Here is a 23,101-nt window from a genome sequence, read left to right on the forward strand (position 1 = left end):
CGTCATATGCGGTCAGCCTCTGCAAACCATCACATGGGGCAAGCTGCTTAAATAAAAGCGGTAAAGCTCTCTTTTGAAGAGAATTGGTTATCAGGAAATGAAAGACGCCTTAACTTCCTCACTTCATGATGGACGGTGGTCGCTTCAGCTACGCCAGGAAGTTGATGAAGGGAGTGAAAGAAGAAAGAGCTGGGTGTCACAGTGGAGGGCTCCGGTATAATTGGCCATCTGGGGGCCTTAACGTGCAGACATCGTGGTAGACGCGACTACCACCGCTATCATTCCATCCCCTAGCATGCTCCCCCACAATAATCTCATGGTACCCGACGAGAGTAGCACATGGTAAGACATGTTGTTGCTCCTTTTCTTTCATCGTAAAACAACTTTAATTTTTTTTCGAGTGAGAGCAGTGAACGACCGGGTCCTTTCGACTATCAATCTCAGGACAACAGGAACGAAAACGAAACTCAACAATAATTTTACAGAAGTAAATAAATAATAAAGTTAAGTAATAATAGTAAATAAATATTTTAAGCGAAGTTTTTGGTTTGAGGACATACTCAGATCAATGCAAGAAAAACGTGCTTAAAAATGCGCAACTAGGAAGTTGATATTTTCACGTCTCTGCGGGTAAAATTACTTGTTCTTGTCGCTGCTACTCGCGCGCTTTTTTCGTTTCTTGCATGTAACTACCGTGCCTTCTTTAAAAGGGCGCCTAAAAGTGCTGCAGACATGAGCTTATGGGTAGATAAACATAGACCTTCTAACCTTTCAAAACTCGATTACCACCCGGAACAGGCAGCATATTTGAAGAAATTGGTAAGTGGGTGAGCAGCGTCTTTATAAACCGGAATAAACCGTACGGCCAGACGTATCAGTTTATTATTTTTGTTTTAATTTGAATTTCTATCCTATACACTTGCTCCGATGAGCAAGTAAATCACGCCGATTATATATGTGGTCGTCAGAACAACTGCGCGTCGGGAGCAACGCGGAGAACGCAATCACGCAGGCACAACCGAACAGTGCCTAGTTTCGCTGTCCAGGGCAATTATTGAAGCTTGGAGCAGTGTTTACATCTTGAGAGGAAAGCTAGTAGGTGCTGTATCCCTGTCTAGGTCCAAGGCGTGTTCTTTGCTCTTGCTTTTCTTGGAACAATTTGTCTCACTCGTTGGAGCCAAATACCTTGGCTTTACTATTTGTTGTGACTTGCTCGCGCTTGGTGCACGGTGTTCTACACGTCTCGCATCTGTTGAGGTAGCTACTTAGCAATGTTGAGCATCCGCAACTGCGCGTGTTCACTCCATGATCGCACTGGAGTTACTAAGGAACTCTAGATCGCACGTACTTGGTGCGACCTCTCGCATTGGAATAACTCTGTTCTAAAAGACCTATGGTATGGTTTAAGTTGTGAAAAAGGAAAGACGCGGCAACTTCCGAACACAGGGTAGACATCTGAACCGTGCCACGAGGGCAAGAGATGAAAAATAGAAGGTAGAGATGGATATTTTGATGCTGTTAATTTTAGCTCTCATGACAGCTTTGCATACTCTTTTTTTTTTTTTTTGCACGTTGTAACTCGTTTTCGCATCACAGCAAAGTGATAGGCACAACTTCGCAACATTGTTCAGACCACTTTATTTTGATCATCTTACTATCTGTTGGATGGGTGCACGGTGCAAACAGTGCTGAAATTTCTAACTGAACCACGCAGTTATGCTCAAAGCTCATTGTACTAAAAATGAACACAACCAAACAGTAAACTTGGGCCCCTTCTGCTTGTTGATTGGCTGTGGCATTGCAGCTTATATACAAAAACATGAAGTACAAGAAGGCTGAACACACAGGGCACAGTGTCTAACATAACTTGGCACCAGAGTTCTGACTGCATTTTCTTAGCAACCTTCTTGCATGTCGAGCTGATGGAACACTTGGTGCAAACAGTACTCTTAAGGAACGAGGCAGCTATTGAGTGGGAAGGAGCTTCCTGGCACATCACATCGCAACTGCAATGAGTTTCATTGAGCAAACTCAAGATCATGGGAGCTGCTTTTTTCTGCTCTTCATTTTCCTGTTGTCCACGATTTCTATCATTATCATCATTGTCATGAACCTGGTTATGCCACCCTGCAAGGCAAGGACCTGTCCCTGTGTTCTTCAGTCGCTACTGTCTGTCAGTCTGTCCTTTCTTTAGTCAGCCGTGGCTGCCCTGTCACAATAAACTTACTGACCTCATCCTTACGACTGAGTATCTGCTGCTGCCTATAATCATCTTAGCCTTCTTTCATATTCTCTAACTCATTGAGCAAGGTATGTTGCTGGAAGGGTTGGTTGGTAATCATTCTGAGAAAGCAGCATTGGTGGACAACGTACAAGGACAAGAAGTAGACACTACTGCACTGGGTATCCACTTCTTGCCCTTGTTCTTCATCCGCTTGTGCTTCTTTTCTGTGGACTCTCACTGGTTATCTGTCCTAGCCTAGTCGATTGCTTTCTTGTTAATTTCTGCCAGCATAACATGAGCTTATGTTAGCTCTATAATAGACACTGCTGCCTTCCTGTCTCTCAGAGTTACATTTACCATTTTTTCTTTCTGCGCTCGCTATGCTGTTGTTAGTCCAATTCTGACTTGCTTCATTAGCCTCCAAAGTTTTGCCTCTTAAACTAGCACTGACAGGCTATGTTGGCTTTATGGTTTCCTTTACAGGGTCTTGGTAAGGCTCTGTTTTGGCAGATGCACTTCAACACATTATTTTCGTACTGATTTCTTTTGCATGGTTTCAGTATATGTACTCCACTACTTCAGAGCTGAATGCAGTGTTTATCCTTTGCTGTGCTAAGTGGTTTTATTTTAGATTACTTCATATTCTAATGCCTACCGTTATACTTTTGCCTGTTTGATTCATTGGGCTTGTTCACTAAGTCATGCCGCATGCTCCCTCAATACCCTGGCTATGTTGCCTGCTAATGGTTCTGTGTAACTTTTGTGATTGCCATTTAACCTCAGGTGATTGATTTCGGTTTACAGCAGAGTTTGATGTGCTGTCCTGCTCAACCTTAGCAGCAGTGAAGTTCTCAGTTCCCTAATTTTTGGGTGCCCAGTACTTGCACAGCAGTTGGCCACGCTCTACTTGAGTAATGCCTCCTCTCCCTACCACTCGCTACCCTAAAGAATGTTTTATCCAAGTGCCTGTGCTTCTTTTTGAAGCTTTGCACATTGAGCCTTTTAAGTTCAGGGGATTTTGAGAGTTGGATTCAGGACTGCTTTATATGAAGTGCAGTGGCTTATGTCTCTTTTTCTTTTTTTGTTGTTTAATTAGCGGGCTCAATTTCTTTCCTGATTTCTGTACATCTTCCATCTCCTTTCCCTTGTGGCAGAAAGGCATGGTGGCTCCGCAGATGGCATTTGCCAGCCTCTATCTTTCTCCCTTTCCCTTCTTTTTTGTATTTCTCAACAGTAGTAATAATGGTAATAAATTTAATTAAATGTGAACCCGGGAATTGTAGGTAAAAGGTGTTTTGTTGCACTTTACCGTGCCATTTCCTGCACACAAGCCAGCTTCAAGTATTTAACAATCATCAGAAAGAACATGAACTGAGCTTTTTTGTGAAAAACGATTCTCAGGTCCATGGGGGTGACTTTCCCCACCTGCTTGTGTACGGACCATCTGGTGCTGGGAAGAAGACCAGAATCATGTGTGTCCTGCGAGAGCTGTACGGTGCTGGAGTCGAAAGGCTGAGGATCGAGCATCAGAACTTTGTCACTCCATCCAAGAAAAAGATTGAGATTGTCACTGTTGCAAGCAACTATCACATTGAAGTGAATCCAAGGTGAGTGGCGCTTGCTGCTCATGTGGTATTTCTGGTGACTGAAGCTGCTCAGAAGTTAATGTCAAACACAAAAGCACATGATGAGGTGCTGCCACATTTGAAAAACAAGACTTGTTTGAAGAACAGGCTTGCTTATACAGTGATATTGTGCATTAGTCACACCACTTCAGTGACATTGAAAGAGTGTCCTTTTGAATGGAGGTTTGGTGTCTACCAACATAACACGAACCCTATCAAATATCAGATTGATTGCAGACACTAATATTGTGTGCATACAGACACTGGGTTGTTCCTGTATAATTTAAATATAGGTCAACTTTTGCCTGAGGTAGCTGTGGTGCTGGCAATCCTGAGGGGGTGCTTGAGAGAAAAATCTGCCATTGTGCCACATTAGCACTTTGTAAGCATGAAACCTTTCTGTGTGTTATGTAATTCTGCAGATTACCTCTAGTTTTAGCAATGCAGACTGCATGCTTTATGTCATCTGTGGTCATCTGTGATGTGCGTTTTCATGGAGCTGTGTGTCCTCAGTTGCTCCCTTTGACCAGAGGTACAGGGTGTGCCAAAAGTTTTCAGGCCACAGTGTTTGCTTTTCAGTGGTATATTGTGGCACTCACGATGCCTATGAAGCTACCAAGGTTCTCAGAGGAAAGAGTGATACTTCTGCTACCCCCACAAAGATTTCAAAGTTCTGGGGCATCGTAAGTGCCCCACTAAATGGCTCAGAAGCAAACCCTATGGCCTGGGAACTTTTTACAAACCCTGTACATCTTGCAATGAATTACTAGACACACAATATTTACAGCTCCTCACTTAGTAATGTAAGTTTGTCCAAGCAAGTTGCAGTAGATGGAGAACTGCTTTTGAACAGTTGCAATGAGTAAGGCATGCAAGTTCAATTTCCAAGTACAAGGGAGTGGTGCTTGATGACAAAGCACCTCTCTTGTGCTAAAGCTGCTTTGCTAGTGCTTAGCCTCTTTGTTGTGGAGATGTTCTGCTTGCCAAGACTATCAAGTGTACCATCTGTTTGCACTGCATATCGCTGGCTTTCTCACACCTTTTTGTGGCATTGATTTTCAGTGAAGCTGCCATCTACGACCGGGTTGTAATTCAAGAGCTGCTCAAAACTGTTGCCCAGACCAGGCAGCTGGAGAATAATGCCCAGAGAGAGTTCAAAGGCATGTTGACCTTGTTTCGCTCAGTAGGGTGCTGCCTTTTCTTCCCACATGTTCTGATGTGGTCAGTTCTGTGCAGTGGTTATTCTAACGGAGGTGGACAAGTTGACCAAGGATGCTCAGCATGCGCTTCGACGCACCATGGAGAAGTACATGGCAACGTGTCGGTTGATCCTGTGCTGCAACTCCTGCAGCAAAGTGATCCCAGCTATAAGAAGCAGATGCCTTGGCATCAGGGTCGCTGCACCATCCATTGAGGAGGTAATCTCGTTTGTCATTGCTGGTATGGCTGTGTAAATTTTCACTCATTAGAGGGACATCCAGGACAACTCCATTCAATTTCGTTCTTAGTAAAAATCGATTCTGCTGCTCTTTCTGGCGATATTGCCGTTTTTTCGGCAGCAAAAGTTGCATTTAGAAGTTTTTCTGCCACTCCACTCGAACTCATGATCAAAAAGAATTCCATGAATTCTTTTTGATCATGAGTTCGAGTGGAGTGGCAGAAAAACTTCTAAATGCATCTGCCAGTGTAGCTTAGCCTCTGGAATCCATGCCTGAAAAACTCGGTCTTCACACTGCATTGTACTTGTGAAATCGGCCAGTGATGCCATACCTGTATTTCATTTCTTGACCCCTTTTTATCTTATAAAAGTTCTGTTTTCAGTAGAAGTAGTGTCATAGTCTTTACACTAAACCTTGTTAATTCGACTTCTGGCAATTTCATAAAACTGGGTAATTTGGACACCCCGTTCATTCCTATCAATCGTATGCACTATTCTATTCCATGAAACTCCGCTAATTGAGAATAATTTGGCAGCGGTTCAGTTACTCTGGAAATTCGGCTCAGCTCGCATGTGCACAGTGCGCCCGAGGTGGAGTCATGATCATGGTGAGGGAAAACTTAAAAGTGCAGCCACATAGTTTGAGTGGCCAACATTTTTTTTGTTATGTGTTGTGTTCCGCCATGTTCTTCTTTGTTTTTGTTTTGTGCACACCATGGATCGTACGTTCAGTGCTCTTCATGGTATCGTGGAGCCCGTGATCGTTCTACATTACATTGGTTGCGTGTACGCAGGGTGTGGTTTTGTTTACTTCATTAGCAGTATGGCCCTCCTCCCTCTGAAATCCATTATCTGTGTGTGTGTGCGTGCACGCACGCGTGCGTGTGAAGCCTCTGGTAGTACCTTCCGGGCAGCAACTGGTAAAAATCTATCTCCCATCTTTGAGCCTCTGTCCACCACCCACCCAACCACATTTATTCTCCAGAAAACCTCTATCCGCCACCCACTCACCCAACCACCTTTACCCTCCAAAAGGCACTACTCGCCACCCACCCCCCAGAAGCCCACAGCACCAGAACAAAAAGTGACGGCGAAATCCAATTCAAAGATGTAATGGGAAGGCAAACAACGTAAAAGCGAAATGCACAGCCAATACTGCTAACACAGATGAGTAGCATCACATATGATTGCCTGTGCATTTTTTTTCTTTGCAGAGTGTGTGTGTGTGTGTCTGGGGGGTGAGGGCGGGCTGTATATGCCCTGAAGGAATTATGTGTTGGCTCATCCAACAACGTGCACGCACTGCTCCATATGACGGAACTGCGAAAATTAATTAATGCAAGGGAGTTCTTGCATACAAAGCCATGAGTGATTACAGATTTTTTTCAAGGAATGAAGGTATATGTGGGACATTTTGTTATAGAGTTTTTTTGGAGGCATTGATAATTCGACATTTGGTTAGTTTGGATATCTTCTCCAGAGCTGTGAAATGCGAATTAAGGGGTTTTACCGTAGAATGCCATAATCTATCGATACTGGCCAACTTCAGTTTGTTTTCAGTGTCATTATGAAAAAACCTGGCACTATCAAACGACGACACAGAGGGGACACAGCGCTACTCGCAACTACAAGAAATTTTATTCAGAGGCTTCTATATATACAACATACGCAGGATAATAGACATAGTAAAATTGTTTAAGGATAGTGGTATGGGCCTCAAGTTCACGCACGAGGTTCCAAATGAAGGAGAGTTGCAGTTCCTAGACCTTCGATTGATTAAAAACCCGGACCATGTTTGCTGGAGTTACCGTCCGCGTTCCGCGAAAGGCCTGTTAAATTATGCGTCAGCACACTCGAAGCTCATCAAGGATGGGATCACGGTCTCGTGTTTAAAGTCGGCTGCATCAAAGTCTTGTCACCATCGCATCAAGGAAAGCATGGAGTATCAGGTGGAAAGACTGAGTGATAGTGGTTATCCAGATCACGTGATCGGCAGAGCCAGCGAGAAAGTTATTCGCTGGGTGAAAGGCCAGGGAAAGAACGACACAAAAGAAGAGCACAGCAAACCCGTTGTAGTACCGTACGTTCATCGCCTTTCACACGGGATTAAGAAAGTTGCCAGCAGGTATGGAATCCCTGTCATGTTTTCGGCTCCCAAAAAACTTTCAACGTTATGCCCTGCGATTGCAGCTAGGGTGGAGCAGAGTGCAAAGAAAAGAAAAGGAGGATGTGCTGTCAAACATTTATCACCATACGTCGCTTGCAAAGTGGGCACAGTGTACAAATTCCCTTTGTCGTGCGGAAAGGTGTATATAGGCTAGAGTGGTCGATGTTTGAATGTGCGGCTGATGGAGCATGCTGGAGCTTTGGAAAGAGGTGACACTTCAAATAGTATGGTTATCCATTGTCGTGACTGCAGCAAGCGCAAGAAGAAATGTTCTCCCATTTTTTCCAAAACGTGTGTTCTTTTTCGTCACCGAGATCGTGTAACGCGGGAGATTGTTGAAGCCTATCATATCGCGGAAACGGGGCATACATGTGTCAGTGACCCTTCAGTTGGATTGTCTGAAGGAGAGATAAGTTATTTGAAAGAGCGATTGAAATCCGTGTGTTAATCTCTTCCTGTACATCGGTCGGCAAGTGGCGTGCGATTACTTTGGGTTGTTTTGGTTTTTGTTGTATATATAGAAGCCTCTGAATAAAATTTCTTGTAGTTGCGAGTAGCGCTGTGTCCCCTCTGTGTCGTCGTTTGATAGCGCCAGGTTTTTTCATAATGAACGTGTACCAACTAGCTCAACTTTCTGCCCTGTTTTCAGTGTCCCTTCAAAGGGCTATAGACATTTAATTTTAGCTGAGTGCTTTCTTTTTTCAAATTATGTGTTAAACATTACAATACATGGATCACCGTGTGGTATTAGCATACGGCTGCTAAAGAATTTATAACTGAATTTCCTCTCTCATGCTATTTCGGTTTCATCAACCAAGCGATGGCTGTGACGTGTAGTTGACACCTAGGTCACGTGAGGCACAAAAAAAAAACCTGCAATATAAACGTTGATATGTATTTTTAATTCACTACAACACTTAAACCAGCCTGCTTCAAGAGCTGGAATGACAACAAACGACGTATCAGTGGTTATAGTATTGCCGTTTTTTTTTTTTTAATGCCTCATGTGACCCAAGTGTGAACTACATATCACAGCCATTTGGTTGATGAAACCGAAACAGCGTCAAAAAGAAAATCAATTATAAATATTTAATGGTTGCAGGAAAATACCAATCATTTATCCACGTATTCTAATGCCTAACGCATTATTTGAAAGAAGAAAACATACAAGCAAAAATTTGGTGTCTATAGTCCTTTGAGAAAGTAAGAGATTTCCATCCATTTTAGCTTGTAGGTGTGCAAGTGCATGCTGGAGGCAACTTAGTATTGAAGGAATAGCCGTATTGTTTGTGAACAGAATAATAATAATGTGTTTTTGAATTAGTCAATGGCCAGCACCATGACGTGGCACGCGCACAAGTTGACATTTGTGCTGGTGCATGGGGAGCTTCCTGGTCGCATCATTTATTCGTTGGACACCTTCCTATGCTTTTGAGAGCTTTTTATTGTGGCTCTCTCTAGGGCTAGCTGACACTGGTGGTTTGAACCTTGCTGTGTACTTTTTCATCAACTGCGTAGTGCTCCAGAATCTGTACCTTGGACTAATTCCACCTGAAGAGCCCTAGTACTGCAGCACTCCATTATTTCTTGGGGCATTTTGAGCCTATAACAAGCAATCCTCTTTTAAGCCTGCTTCCATTGTGCAAGGGAAGGTACCCTCTTTGCCAGAAGTAATCAGGCAACGGGCTTTGCTTTTTTTCTTTTAGCCATGTAGCACAGCACTTATGGCACCCCTCAAAAAAGTTAGGGACCATTGTCCTCACCTTTCTGAAGCTTTATTGGTCTTTATGGGTGCTGCAAATGCTCCGCAACATGGCTGAGAAGCAAACCCCATTGCTTGGTTACTTTTGGCAAAGACGGTACATCAAAACATGCATAGAAAAGCACTGGACTTAGTCTAGACTTAAGTATTCAAAATTTGAGTGCACATCGACTATAGTAAATTTGCAGTCAATTCCAAAGGCTCAGGATAAACAAATGTTTATTCACTTACTCATTCACTCTCTAGTTATCATTGCTATTATGCCTTTCATGTGTGTGCCTCAGGAATATCGTTTGGTAATTTGGTGTGGTCCATCTTAGGAACCCATTCAAAAGGCAGGTTTCTTTGCACTAGTACCGTGGTTGTGAAAGCAGCCATATTCTATTTTCTTCAGGTCATTACAGTGCTGAACCTTGTAGCACGAAGGGAAAGCATCAACCTTCCAGAGACACTTGCACGAGCTATAGCAATGCAGAGTCATCGTAACCTGAGAAGAGCAGTGCTGATGTTGGAAGCATGCCGAGCTCAGCAGTAAGTCACCAGATCTTGTCCATTGTTTTGCTTTTAAGGTTCTGTTTGTTTTGCCCTTATTTTGCTAGATTGTCAGCATAGCAGTGCTCAGAAAACCTGACTCATCACTGGTGTCAAACAGCTGCTATAATATTTTGTAAAAAAAAACGCCAGGTGTTCCAGCTAAATGTAGCTAAGATTTTAAGACTTGGTGCTCTAGACAAATGAAACCCAATCATTGCTATTCAGAGTTGGCAGCATAGTCTGAAGTATTTTTTTTTTTTTTCATTGTGCAGTGTCAGTTATTGAAGACTAAATTGCGAACTTTTTAAATATTGGCTTCGGCAAAAAAAATATTTTGAAAATTTTAGACCACCTTGAAAAATAGCCTGCTGAAATGTTTACAACAAGGTGCCATTTATGTACCCTTTTTTATCAGCCCTAAAATAAAGCACACAAAATTCATAATCTACCTCTTGACAGTAGCGCTATTAAGTGTCCCAGACATGATATTGGACAGAAAAATCCACTTATCTCATATCCCACACCCGGCGCAAACACAAAGCCCTGTTGGAGACGGTCTTCCAGAGATAAATGGATTTTCCCCCCTTATAACGCGTCTTGTGGTGCTCAAAGAGCACTACAGCAAAGAGGTGCGTTTTGAATTTTGCAAGATTTCGAATCGGGCCTGTAAAAAAAGACCCGTGTATACGGTATCCTGTTGCAAACATTTTAGCGGACTGTTTTTAGGGCAATCTAACACTTTTATATTGACACTTTCCTGTAGCCACTATTTTAAAATTTAGCTATTTATACTCCATTTGATACATCAGGTGCAACGCTGTCAAAGCTGGCACTCTTGTTTGCGCTGCTTGCATCTGCGACCAAAAAATAGTGCGTTCCTTGTGGCAAGCAAAATATAGTAAATGCTTTGCCTGCAGGGTTACTACGTGACACATTTGTCATAAGCTTGATTAAATGCACTCTTATTGCTGATAACATGCTGTCGCTTTCTCATGCCTTGCATCACTCGGTCACAGAACAAGCGCGGAATAACACTCCTCCCTTTATTTTCCCGTGTAGATTACTTCCTTGCCTTTCACAGCCTTGCACCTGATGTGTGAAACGGAGTATAGTCCCAACTAGTTTGCTAACTTTGCAGAACAGAAAAAAAAATTGCTCCGGGCACTGTCATCGGTGGGGTTGTGTGACCCAGATTGCTCTTTCCTAGCAACCTCTTGCGACCAGTCATTAATTTAACTTCCACCTGTGACAATGGCCAGTTTTCTCGCAATCTGGTGGGCAGGTTGTGACGATGCCACAAGGTCACGTGACCAAGGTGGCCCACCTAGGTTGCTTCTCCAAGGATTTCTCGCTCACAACGCTGATGCCGTTTTTTCTTAACGCTATGGAGTTAATACTGCAGACTAGGCCACACAATTCTCAACACCACCGGGTTGGTTTCACTTATCTAGTGCACACACTCCTTAAATTCGCAGTCATTTTGTGTCCGTGCAGCAGAGCGCGACCGGGAGGAGGTGGGCCAGTGATCGCCCCCGCATAAGCATCCCACATGGGCTGCATCTTTTTGTGCACAGTCATTATTGCATGTCAGCTAGTACCGATCTTCCGCGTTGCCAGTAATCGCCATTCAATTTTTTGCTCATTGCCTGCAGCTGCCAGCGTACGAGGAAACCTTCTGAAAGTAGTATTTGAAGGCTACTTAAAGGCACTTGCAGTAGGCTGCATCATGCACAGCTGCCATGCACTGTCCTTCCCACAGGTACCCATTTTCAGATAACCAGAAAGTACGCCAGCCTGACTGGGAGCTCTACCTTGAAGAGACAGCAAAAATGATTGTTCAAGAACAGAGTGTGAAGAGGTGAGGGACGCACTGGAGAGAGTGTCTGGCATAATAGCTGCACATATAAAAAAATGTAATGGCAGCACCCGCTAAATGGCCATTTCAAATTTCAGGCTGTCCGAAATAAGAGCTCGCCTGTATGAGCTTCTCACCCATCTCATTCCACCAGATGTCATCTTGAAGGTGAGTTGTTTTGTTCCTCAGCAGTCAGGCTGTCATCATGAACAATATGACATTCGTTCATCATGAACAATATGACTTGCCTAAAAATGGCTCGCTAGTAGCTTTGAACAATGTAGACTAGTATACACAATGGAATAAGCATTTATTTGTACTGTATGCAATACTGACAGAACCAGGAAACATGCCCATCAAGGAACATATATCGGGACCGGGACACACAAGAAACTAATGGCACTTATACACAATAACATGGTGAACATTTACTACAATATTTACAAGACAGTAGTGCATCTGCACTGTTCGCAATAGCCATGTAGCTACATGAATTTGCTGAGTACTGTAATGAAATGGCACAACGGAAGAAAAACAATGACAGACTACTGTTTAGCGTGGTTAGGCCACATGCAAATTAGGTGCGCTAACACTTCAGTTTCGGTTCGAGGCTCAGTTTTGAAGGTCAAGCAGGCTTCAGACAAAGATCGGGGAGATTGGTGAGTGAGTGAGTGCCTTACTGCTAGCGCACTAAAAAAAAAAAATATTCACATTTGTTGGAACACTTGCAGCATGCTGATCTCCTAAAGGCACAATACTTGGTTACATCAAAAATGCTCTAAATATGAAAATACTTGCTGCAAGGGGTGATTTAAGACTACTGTTGGCACGTGCTAACACATGCTAAAGCTGCTAATTATGCTGAACACCTTTGCAAGCAATTAAGTGACACTGTATGGGCATATTTACAAACAAAAGGGAAAGCCTTCTGAAATTCCAGCTTTGTTTTATTAGCGTTACACGAGTCATCAGTGAATGTGACTACTAGGCATATGGTGGCAATAATCTTTTGCAAACCATCTGGATTATTCCGAATGAGAAGCTGTTGAGTTTGCTCTTCAAGCTTTTTTTATCAAGTGCATGGCGATTGCAGAAATTTCCTCTGACTAGGCAGCTGCCAAACTATCTTTAATCGGGCCTTTTGCACTTAGAAATAAACCGTACTTATTGGCAGAAGCAGAGAGTTTTTTTTTTTTTGTATGCAGTCATGCAGTGTGTGCAGTTTTAAAAAGACTGCAGTGCAAATTCTCTGTGATTTTGTAAATTGGCCATGACACCTTTTAACAAAAAGCAAAAATGAAACATTTGATCTTCATATGTCAAGTTTGAAGTACTGACAGCCAATAAGAAAAGAGCGATTAAACAAGGAGGTTTTCTTCATCGTGAGCAGGGTGAGATCAGTTGTCAAGTGTTAAGGATGCGAGAGTACCTCCCGAGGTTACACACCCCGAACAGAAACATTGCACTCACTTTGCCGACATCAGAATAGCTAATCATGCCTTATTTGCCAAGCTGGAGGGCATGGCAAATCTTTTTATTCTCGATCACATGGGTAAATCACAGGGTTTGTTGCCTCGGCTGAGGACAACTGCAAATGCATGGTGGTTTCGTGCAGGGCCTGCTGAAGCAGGTGGTGGCCAATTGTGATGGGCAGCTGAAAGGCGAGGCCACCGCCCTGGCAGCACAGTATGAGCACCGGCTGCAGCTGGGGACTAAGGCCATCTACCACTTGGAAGCATTTGTGGCCAAGGTCATGGCCATCTACAAGAACTTCCTCGACGAGAGCATCTCGGGCTTCTTTTAGCTCACAGTACTGCCTCCCAATGCTACAGCACGACTCTGGAAACAAAACAAAAGTCCTCCTGGATCCACACAAGCTGTTCTCATTCTGTTTAAAGAAACTGTCGAGTGTGGACAACATACTTTGTGTCCGAAGCTTTATTTCACTGCAATATTTTGCTATCATCCTAACTGTGTGCTACTGCAAGTGATGCCACAGAAGGGTTTGAAGTTGCCAATTAACATATTTCCTTCAGTAATTTGCACACTATTTAAAAAAAATTAAGGCCTCAAAAAGAGGGCATGCAAGTTATGCAGAGATTTCGCAAGCGCGCCAAAAAACTCTGCAAAGGTCATACATAACGTGCAATATATGCTGCAAATTGTCGAGCCCCCAAGTTGCACGCTTGCTGGCCAAAAACTATACAGTCCAGCAGTTGGGGGCAACTGGAGACTAAAGGCAATAAAAAAACGCTCTCACGTGCAGCCCAGCTGACTAGCAGCAAACCGAACAAACGATTCGGTAGTTTCGGAATCTGGCGTGTGTCAGAGGTTCGCTCGTGCAACTGTTCGTCTGGGAAATTTGTATACAGTGATGCAGCCGAGCCAATCTTCCCAAGCCTGCCTTGTGCACTGTACTTGTGCGCACCAGCATGCATGCTGGTGGTCTGGCACAGCAGAGAGCATAAAAACCCTGGGTAATAATAAATTAGGGGTACGCAAATTAAGCAACTAAATACGGGAAGTACGAAGATTTAATCTTGTGCTAGTTAAGTGGCACAAGGGCCTAGCAAGCTGACCATATATATCGCAATGTACAACAGGAGTTTGCACTTCACTTTTTCGTTTAAAAGGGAAGTTTCTTTTTTTATATTCTCTCAATACAATCCAACCATTTTTGATGTCCACTCAAGGAGGAATAGTGGATAACAAGATACACATCAGACAAGCTCCAGAGTCCAAGCATGGGAAGGTAAAGTATTAGTACCAGACAACATGCAGTTACATTACTCACACGAGATTTAAATAAAATTGTCTGTCATGTTCATAGACGGCAAAAGGAGGTTCCAATCACTTGAGCTGTGCAGAACAAGGAAGCAAAAAGCAGGCATCTTGTGCAGGCTTGCGCACAAGATGACTGTGTGCAGTGAGCTGCAGACGTGCATGGCCTTGTTTAGTGTCACCTGCCACAAGTTGCATTAAAGTTTCACTGTACTGCATACACATCACTACCAGATTTTAGTTCGCAGTGAAAAGAAGTCACTTGTGATTATGGCAAAGCACTCAACAGAAGAGCTTTAAACAGGATTTGCAGCATGCTTCCCCAAAGTTGCCTTTCACAATACATTACAGCAACATTCATGCCCTCGTACCTTTGTAAACTTAATCACAGGGCGCAAACCTTTTGTGAAGGGTCTCCACAGGAAGTGTCCATATGAGGTGAACATGAGGCAATATAGTCGTCCTCTCTTAAGTATACATGCACTGTTGGCTCCTGTTTTCCAGAAAGGAGGCTCGGCAATAAGGCAGTCAGGTACCGAGACACGTGAAGAGTGCCAGAATGATTCACTGGTGACAGGTCTTGGGATGGTTCTGTATTGCAAATGGGCTCCACTTGCACTTCTGAAACGTTAAAAAGAAGGGCTTTTCCTCAGCAAATCATCAAAACATCTTACTGTACTGCACCCCTAAAAGACATTATGACTGCTCTGTCATGTAACTACACACAGCTACACCTTTAGAAGCAGAGTGCTACTACACCTTGCATAATGAACACTTAAATATTGGTGCAGCTACATAAGAGACTGTTTTTGTGACACTGAAAAGGCTTGTAACTTCTAACTTTTGCCTGCTTTTGCCGAGAAAGTCCTTGCCCTATTTTCTGATCACTTTCTACGCTTGAACTTATGAACAGAAATAATCCAGCACTACGAGACGAAGACACAAAGAAAAAACATGCCACAGGATAGGCACAATGAACCAACTAGCCCAGACCAGAATCCTCATTGGACTTAAAAAACACTCAAGCCTACTGGAAACACCACCAATGATAAGCCTCAAAAGATACATACGTGGGTCTGTTGCTTTATTGATGGCGGCCAGAGCACGTAAAGCACCAACATGGTTTTGAAGGGCTGCTCTAGCATAATGCTCTGCTGCTGCGGCTTGGTCCTGAGGTACAGCAAGCCCCTTCTCACAGCATAGGCCCAGGTAGAACGATGCATCTGGATCCTAAGGAAATGAGACACATTTTGGGCTGGTTTCTCACATTCAAAATGGTTTAAGCATTACCTTGGCAGCAGCAGCCTCCTTCAGCAGAGGCAAGGCATCAGCATAGTTGCCCTCTTCAAGGTGCCCGTGTGCAATAAATGTCTTGGCCTGCACAAGAAACGAGTATATAACAAAATGTCAGACCTCTGCCAAGTACTTATTTTGCTGCCTGAAGCATGCAGCTTAACCTGTTTCAGAACGGAGCACCACCAAACTGATAACCACCATGAAAAAAGCAGAAGGCAGGAATAATCAAAACTTTTTGACAGAAGTGCGACAAAAACATAAATGGAAGACAGTGAAGGCCATTCTGTGTTGAAACTTCCAAATCTATGGCATTTACAAGGGCTGATTTATGGAAAGCATGCACTCGTCCTTGACCAGCAAATAAAATGGCCAATTTGGTCAACATTTTTAATTTATCTATGGGTATTCATCTCTCTTGTGATGAAAAATTATAGCGAAATATGCAATACAAATTTATAAATATTTTTTCAATACGTGGTCATTGAAAATTGTAAGTGAATCGAGCTCCTGGTGGTCCCGGCACATCGCGAATTCTATGGCTTTCCAACGACGGGGAGCCACCATCTTAGCATCATCGTAAAGAGGAGGTATCAGAGCTTCTGTTAGTTGCAATGCCACATTTCTATGACCACAAGTAAAACCATTCTAGGAGATAAACAAGCGAACAAACTTTAAGGCTGATTTTCTCGACTTTCACTTTTTCTCGCACAGCTCCCCCCAAAACACACACACAAAAAAAAAAAACTGCAGCCCTAGGCCTCATGTAGTAAGTGTGACCAAACAAGAGACTTCTTTGCGGAAGTGTGGCACTATGATATTTTTGAGTATGCGCAGTGCGGCTTATCATCTTCCGCCTAACTGCGTCCACTGCAAGACAAAGGCCTCTCCCATATCCCTCCAACTAACCCTGTCCTGTGCCAGCTGTGGCCACCTTATCCCCACAAACTTCCAAATCTCACCCACCCACCTGGCTCTCTGACGCCCCCTGCTATGCTGGCCTTTTTTGGAGGGAGCAAAGCAGCTCCTTCATCTCCAGGGGTAATTGTGTCTACTGCAGAAAAGCAGGAAACTATCAGGAACGATATTTTTGTGCTAAGGCATGCATGCATTCATGTGAGCAGGCTGTTGCTGGCTGCGAGCAAACACTGTGAAGGTGAAGGGAGCAAACACCTGGGGAATGCCGAGGGCAGAGGCCTTTTTGAGGAGCTCCCGGCCAGAATCGGTGCTTCCCTTCTCGTAGCCATTCAAGTAGAGCACACCTAAGTTGTAAGTGGCCTGAGGATGGCCACGAAGGGAGGCCTCCTTGTAATGCATCACTGCCTGAAAAAGAGCAGTGGACCACATCTGCAACTGCGGCCTGGCAGGCTTTGCATACTAACAGTACTTAACCAACAGTCCGACAATCCACTAACAGTACTTAACCGACAGAGGGACACATCACGACTGCAGCTATACCCTTTACATGCGCTGTCTCACCATCTGCCAAGTCCGATTTTTAGTGCTCTTACCAAAAAACAGATCTGTAACAACCAGCTCAGCTTCAAATGCATTTCAGTGGAGACCCAATGCTAATGCGCCCGTGTGCCGTGCGATGTCAGTGCGCTTTAAAGATCCCCAGGTGGTCGAAATTATTCCCGAGCCCTCCACTACCCTCCACTATGTCACCTCTCTCTTCCTTTCTTCTTTTACTCCCTCCTTCATCCCCTCACTTTTACTGCGCCATTTCCTTTCCCCAAAAACCAATTATTATTATTATTATTATTACACAGGGTTTTCAAGTGGTAAACCCCATCTTACAATGCAGTTAGCGGAGAACAATGTCTGGAAAACTGACAACTTTTAAAGCCATGAACACATGCGTTAAAATGGGCAACCTCAATAGGCCTTGGTTATGCACCACTACAGCCATACAACTGTGCCACATTACCTTGTCCAAATCCCTGTCTACACCTTTGCCAGTCTCAAAGCAGACTCCCAAATTGTAGTATGCCCGGGCAGACCCAAGCATTTGTGCACGCTTCAAACTTTCCAGTGCCTTCTTTTTATTAGTTGGCAGCAGCTCGGCAGCCTTAATGTCCTCGAGGCAGGCAAAGTATTCTCTCATCACATTAGCAAGCTGTTCACTTGCTTCAGCAGGCTGCAGAAGAAAGGACAAGTTAGCTCTGCGAGTTTTCAATGGGACATCCTTGTTAATGAGCGAGACACAAAACTAGTAGTACTGTCACTCACAGATGATGGCTCAGATGGTTTCTCCTCAACTGAATGAACCCTACTTGAAGACAGTTCAGCAGAATTTGGCCAGGTCTGCTGGTCTCTTGGCAAGATCGATCTTGTTGAGGCAGGCAGTGGGGAGGCAACAACAAGACGAAAGACGAAGCTCCGTATAATGTGACACACACTCAAACACCGCTGCTTGTCTTCCAAGGTGCCATCTGTGCTGGTGATGGCACGGCCAGCTTTGTCGCTGCCCCACAAGCATCGCCTGCTGTGCAGCTGTACGTTGAGACCCACTGCAATAAGTGTCCCCTGCGGAACAGCGAAGTTCAGTGAAAAAAATAAAAACCATCGCAGAGATTTAGCAATGTCATCCTAGCACAGTATTTTGCATGATGTTACAACAGTGCTCTGTTGCAATACGGTTCGTTCCAGCTGTGTTTTCCGAGAACACCACTTAAATGAAAATTAAATATTAGTCATCCAACCAACCAAACCAGATCTACTTTTGTTGTTTCTTGCACGTTTTACTCACACTGAAAACAAGTGCAATAGCTGAAGTAGCAGTACTACAGAACATGTACCATATGATAGACAAAAGATTGTGCAGTAAGGATTGCACAATAGAGCTCTGTACAGACATAAACATTATAATTGGGACACTTCAATTTTATTTTTTTTATCTGGGGAACGAGGGAGGGAGGAGAAATTGGACAATTTAGAAGTCAAATTTGGGCATAAATCAATCAAGAATAATCGAGAAGAAATGCCGTTCAGTTTTTTTTCTTCGACTATTTCCTCCAGCAAAAATGACTGATTATCAGCATTTGTTTTTAAGATAAACAAATAGAAAACTAAAAGATGAGTCTCAAGTAAGCAGTAGGCAGTGTAAGGCAGTGTCCCTGCTTATGTTAAGAAAAAGGGGAAAAAAAAAGCTACTGCAGGATTTGCACTCTGTATCAGACAATGTTTTCATTCAAAGATTGCATTTGCAATGAGCAGCCATAACATAAGTGCAGGCAAACTGATCACAAATGCTGGATGCAGCAATGTTATGCTCCTGAGAAATGCACTTTTCAACAATTATAAGAGCTAACTTTCATTGAAAATTGAAGCACAAGCAATGTGTGGTGCTGCAACACAGTCTGATACAACTATCACCAAGGAGCTGGGCAGCTCAACACTAGATGATGACGTGTGCACTGCAGGATGCTTAGTTTGCAGTGGCACCTACGACACTTCTTTACACATGCAAGAATTAAGCAGAGACTTTTTAATTTGAGTCAAAGTCAAAGCACATCGCTGATGTTTAGCAAGATTAGAATTGGTCGGAACTGGTCTCAAAAGCTTTTGGCAGCTGTGTGTGCCACATAGCAATTGATATGTATTGGTCTGTGCTCTGCTTTCAATTCTTAGTGGGCCACGGTGTCCGAGAGAGTTGATAGCAGCTCTCAATACCGCTCCAGTGTCTTCAAGCTGATATACTAAATTACACCTAACATCACTATAGCTTCAACTCCTACGGCGGGCTGCTTGGTTAAACGGGCGCTTAAATTTTTTGCGACCAGAAAATAACATGTACAAAACATTTCACGAACTCTAAACTAAAGCTAGCTCGTTTTAGCTGCGAACTTAGTGTACTGGGGTGTTGTTGCGGGCAAGCCGGTTCAGCATTGCTTAAAAGGGAACAGTGCAAACAATCTTCTATTTAGCGGTTTTATCTGTGAATCTCACTGTCTCATCCGTCAGAAAATTGACCGACACAGGGTAATTATCCGTTCCCCGAAAGAAAAACTCGACTCAAAAGCATACATATCAGTCAACATTATTCGCGGCACTGCCGCAACAGGTTCAAGCCAAAAGTTTACCGTCAGTGCAGACGAATTAACTAGCAATGGATACTCACCACCCATCCGACAGTTTCCATGAAACTGCATGTTGGTCTGCTCGTAAAGAATCGTCCATCGTCATGACAAGTTTCTCGCTCTCGTCCTTCGTACTGGCGCTGTCTATTGGCGCCGAGATTCGCAGCTGGGACAATGAATCTAATAAGACCAGGAGGAAAAAAAATTCAAAGGTCGGAGCTCCAGTCGCCAGCGCACACGTTCAAACAAGCTCATACTGTACATAAGTACTTACCTTTGAGTGTCTTGTTTGTCAGGAGAATCTTCCGACTTCGGTTTGCACTGCTTACGCAGTCCCCATCGCACAAAACCTAAAATTAAGGATGTGAGAGTAAATAACGCGCGGTTTTACTGGAATAACGGTGCTAATTAACTCCCGAGTCCCTCGTGCAACATGGGAACTCACCTCTGAAGTTTGAACGCCACATTCGGTGTCGTTAAGTCTGGTCACTTAATGCAATAAGTTTAAGCTTTGGTGAGTTGTAAAATCAGATCGTAATCGGCTGTTCACCGCGACTACAGCAAAAACCGCGATAAGATCACAGCTGCTGAAAGCAGTGCACTGCGCGCGGCCATATCACGCCATTATGTTCACATCTACCGCTGTTGTCGCCAGTGGCCGCCAGCATAGGCGGCATAGGTTGCTGGCAGCCAGCTGGCAACATGCCACGACATAAAGCGCGTTTGCACAAATGGCGTAACCGTTTCTGATTTTACACGTCACTCATTCCTATGGGTGAAATCAAGTGAAACTGAGGCGGAAAAGGCTGCGCACTGTACTTACAGAGGCGCGCAGTACTACCTATGCCGCAGCCCATCGCAAGAGGCAGCACCTCTCTTTCCTGCCGCTTTTTGGAGCACGACCGTGATTCGGACCTTGAATGCGCACTTTGAGCTTTTAATTTCAAAGTTTATATTCGGTATACAGTTGTCAGCATACCACTGAGAAACGGGTCCTTTAAAACACCCGTTTTGATATTACGAGTACCTTCTCTGCCACATCGGATACCTCTAGCAGACGACACACGGACGCGCCGTGCGAGCGCTCACGCAGCGTTGCAGATGCATGCACTTACGAGGGGCAGAAATTTCATAAACGGTCATCACTTTGAGTTCTCATAACTATAGTAAAGTCCAATCTAATCACAATGAAGAGATTCAGTTTTTAGGGTCTAATTTTAGAAAGATTATAGGATATGAGAGTTTTTTAACAAAATGCACAACTAAATTGAAGAAATGCGTCCTGTGGTCCTGTCCGTTAAGCTCGATATCTTAACCCAGGTCAAAATTTATGGGAATATACTGGTTTGTACACAGGATTCTGCTGGAACCATATCACGAGACCTTCTGGTTTTACTGGTTCCAGCAGGTCACGTACTGGTTTTCTGCCGTTTATACTGGTTCCAGCATTGTGCTTACCGACTTTCTGCTGGCCACAGCAGGTAACCTGCTGGTTTTCTGTAGGTTCTACTGGTTCCAGCAAAGACATTCTTGCTGTTGTTTTTTTTTACTATTTTCTTTGTGTGGTAACAATATTCTTCAACTAATATAACAGAACCTATGAACCTATAGCTCTTTAATTGTGAGTGCTAAAAATGGAAGAAATAGCACCAAAAGGTTTGAGCGGTGTGTGTCTGCATGTGTGGGAAGCTTCAGTATTAAGTTTATATCTATGGTATCCAAACATATATGATACCCGAACGAATATGGTATCCATACAGAATTAATATAACGTTTAGGTGCTACCATGGAAGCTGATGGTCCCCAGCCGCTATGAGAATGTACGTGCTAATAAACCAGTATTGCATAAAACCACAAGATTCCTAGTAAGAAATTTTCACCTGAAATAATATGCAATTTCTAAGTCGATTATGCTAGCAATGCTTAATTGACGTGAAGATGAGTTAAGTTAGCAAAGAAAATGCGCATTCCAAGCCCATTTATTCGCGGTGCGCTTGCTTTCCTCGCCTCTTTAACCCGATCGATGGGCGTTTGCATGGTATTTCGCCGCCTGGCTGTCCGCGCATACACCGTGCACATGAACATTCAACGGGTCCCCCCGCCTGGTGCTTGAACACACTCCCAGTGCACCGCGGCTCCTCTCCCTGTTGCGGGATGACGTTCCTGCTACGGCGGCGCGACAGCTGACTGGGTCCCACGGCCAATGACTTCAACGGAAGCGACGGCGACAACCTCGATCCCCCCCCCCCCTTTCCCCCTCCCCCGGTCCCCAAGGGATGCCCAAAGGGCCAACATACGTGGGGGGTCCATGGAGAATATATAATTCATAGTACCAACCACCACCACCAACGTACGGGAGCTAATAAAAGTTTTACAATATGCAGACAGCTTTTACAGTGACCGGAATGCGTAGTCAATTAAGACCTGCTTCTGCGGTTTAGTAAAGCCGTTCGGCCATTTTTGACTGCATAAAGTTAGCAAAGATATGTAACATATGCAGCTTATGTTTATTAATTGCTATCCATATACAGGGTATTTTACTGAAAAAAGAAACAGGGCTGAAACGTGCGCACCTTGTTCGCGTCATAAACACTTATGGCGATTTCCACTGGTCGCGCTGGAGCAGTTTTTCTTGCTCCGCGACGACGAATTCGAGTTCCACTGGTCGACCTGGACCGACCGCGCGAATTCCGCTGGTCGTTTGGAGCAACTTTGTTCCATACGGAGCGCTGGTCGACAACGAGGCGGTTTGGGGCGCTCTTTTCGATTCGAGCGCCTCGCTTCGGATCCACCAGTGGAATTCGCCATTAGTGTGTTTTTTATACGTTATCGTTTTGATTATATATAATCTAATATATCTATTCAGCAGAAGAGGTGCTCGTTATGACATACATGACGGAAACCAACTGTCACCGAAATCAAGGAGCACAGGGGTTGCGTTTCTTTTTGTAGATTCATGCGCGTCCGAACTACATATGTGGCCCATCTCGTATTATGTGTTGAAATTAGAGGAAGGCTTTTCAAAGACGTGTATCATTGGTCTTCGCAAATGTATTAGGTAAGATGGTTGGATCGAGTAGCTAGCATATGCGTTTAGTTCAGTGCTCCTTTCGGGTATTAGCTGCCACACAGTAGCTAAGAACATTAATGCTCTCACACAGTTTCCATTTTAGATGCATATAGTTCTAAGTGCATGTTATTTAGCTTTTCTTGAGGTAACATCTTTGGCGCAACTGGCGCAAACGTGCGCTTTCGGAAGCGCACGTTTGCTCGAGCAGACGACACAAGTAAAACCAAAACAACTGAATATTAGGTCATGCAGACTAATGTCTTGATTATA

At 43.9% G+C, this 23,101-nt stretch overlaps 2 protein-coding genes across 3 annotated transcripts; one reads left to right on the forward strand and one right to left on the reverse strand.

Moving 5' to 3' along the window:
• Positions 1–634: 634 nt before the first annotated feature.
• On the forward strand, positions 635–13,527 carry RfC38 (replication factor C subunit RfC38). The gene is made up of 8 exons (XM_077662540.1): positions 635–819; positions 3,626–3,831; positions 4,912–5,009; positions 5,086–5,267; positions 9,611–9,747; positions 11,510–11,608; positions 11,704–11,773; positions 13,221–13,527. The coding sequence occupies exons 1-8, from the start codon at positions 733–735 to the stop codon at positions 13,407–13,409; spliced, it is 1,068 nt and encodes a 355-aa protein (XP_077518666.1). The 5' UTR covers positions 635–732; the 3' UTR covers positions 13,410–13,527.
• Positions 11,897–20,402, reverse strand: LOC144128808 (uncharacterized). 2 transcript variants are annotated; one of them, XM_077662538.1, is made up of 10 exons: positions 20,207–20,402; positions 20,036–20,111; positions 19,803–19,941; positions 17,912–18,208; positions 17,610–17,819; positions 16,853–17,002; positions 15,677–15,763; positions 15,457–15,616; positions 14,787–15,007; positions 11,897–13,444 (listed from the first exon to the last, which is right to left on the reverse strand). In XM_077662538.1, exons 1-10 carry the CDS (start codon positions 20,226–20,228, stop codon positions 13,406–13,408), a joined length of 1,401 nt encoding a protein of 466 aa, XP_077518664.1. In that variant the 5' UTR covers positions 20,229–20,402; the 3' UTR covers positions 11,897–13,405. The 2 variants fall into 2 exon arrangements, with proteins under 2 accessions (XP_077518664.1, XP_077518665.1); XM_077662539.1 differs by having other exon boundaries at positions 13,312–13,444; positions 14,758–15,007.
• Positions 20,403–23,101: the final 2,699 nt, after the last annotated feature.

This window comes from Amblyomma americanum, chromosome 4, assembly GCF_052857255.1.
Source record: "Amblyomma americanum isolate KBUSLIRL-KWMA chromosome 4, ASM5285725v1, whole genome shotgun sequence".
NCBI lineage: Eukaryota > Metazoa > Arthropoda > Arachnida > Ixodida > Ixodidae > Amblyomma > Amblyomma americanum.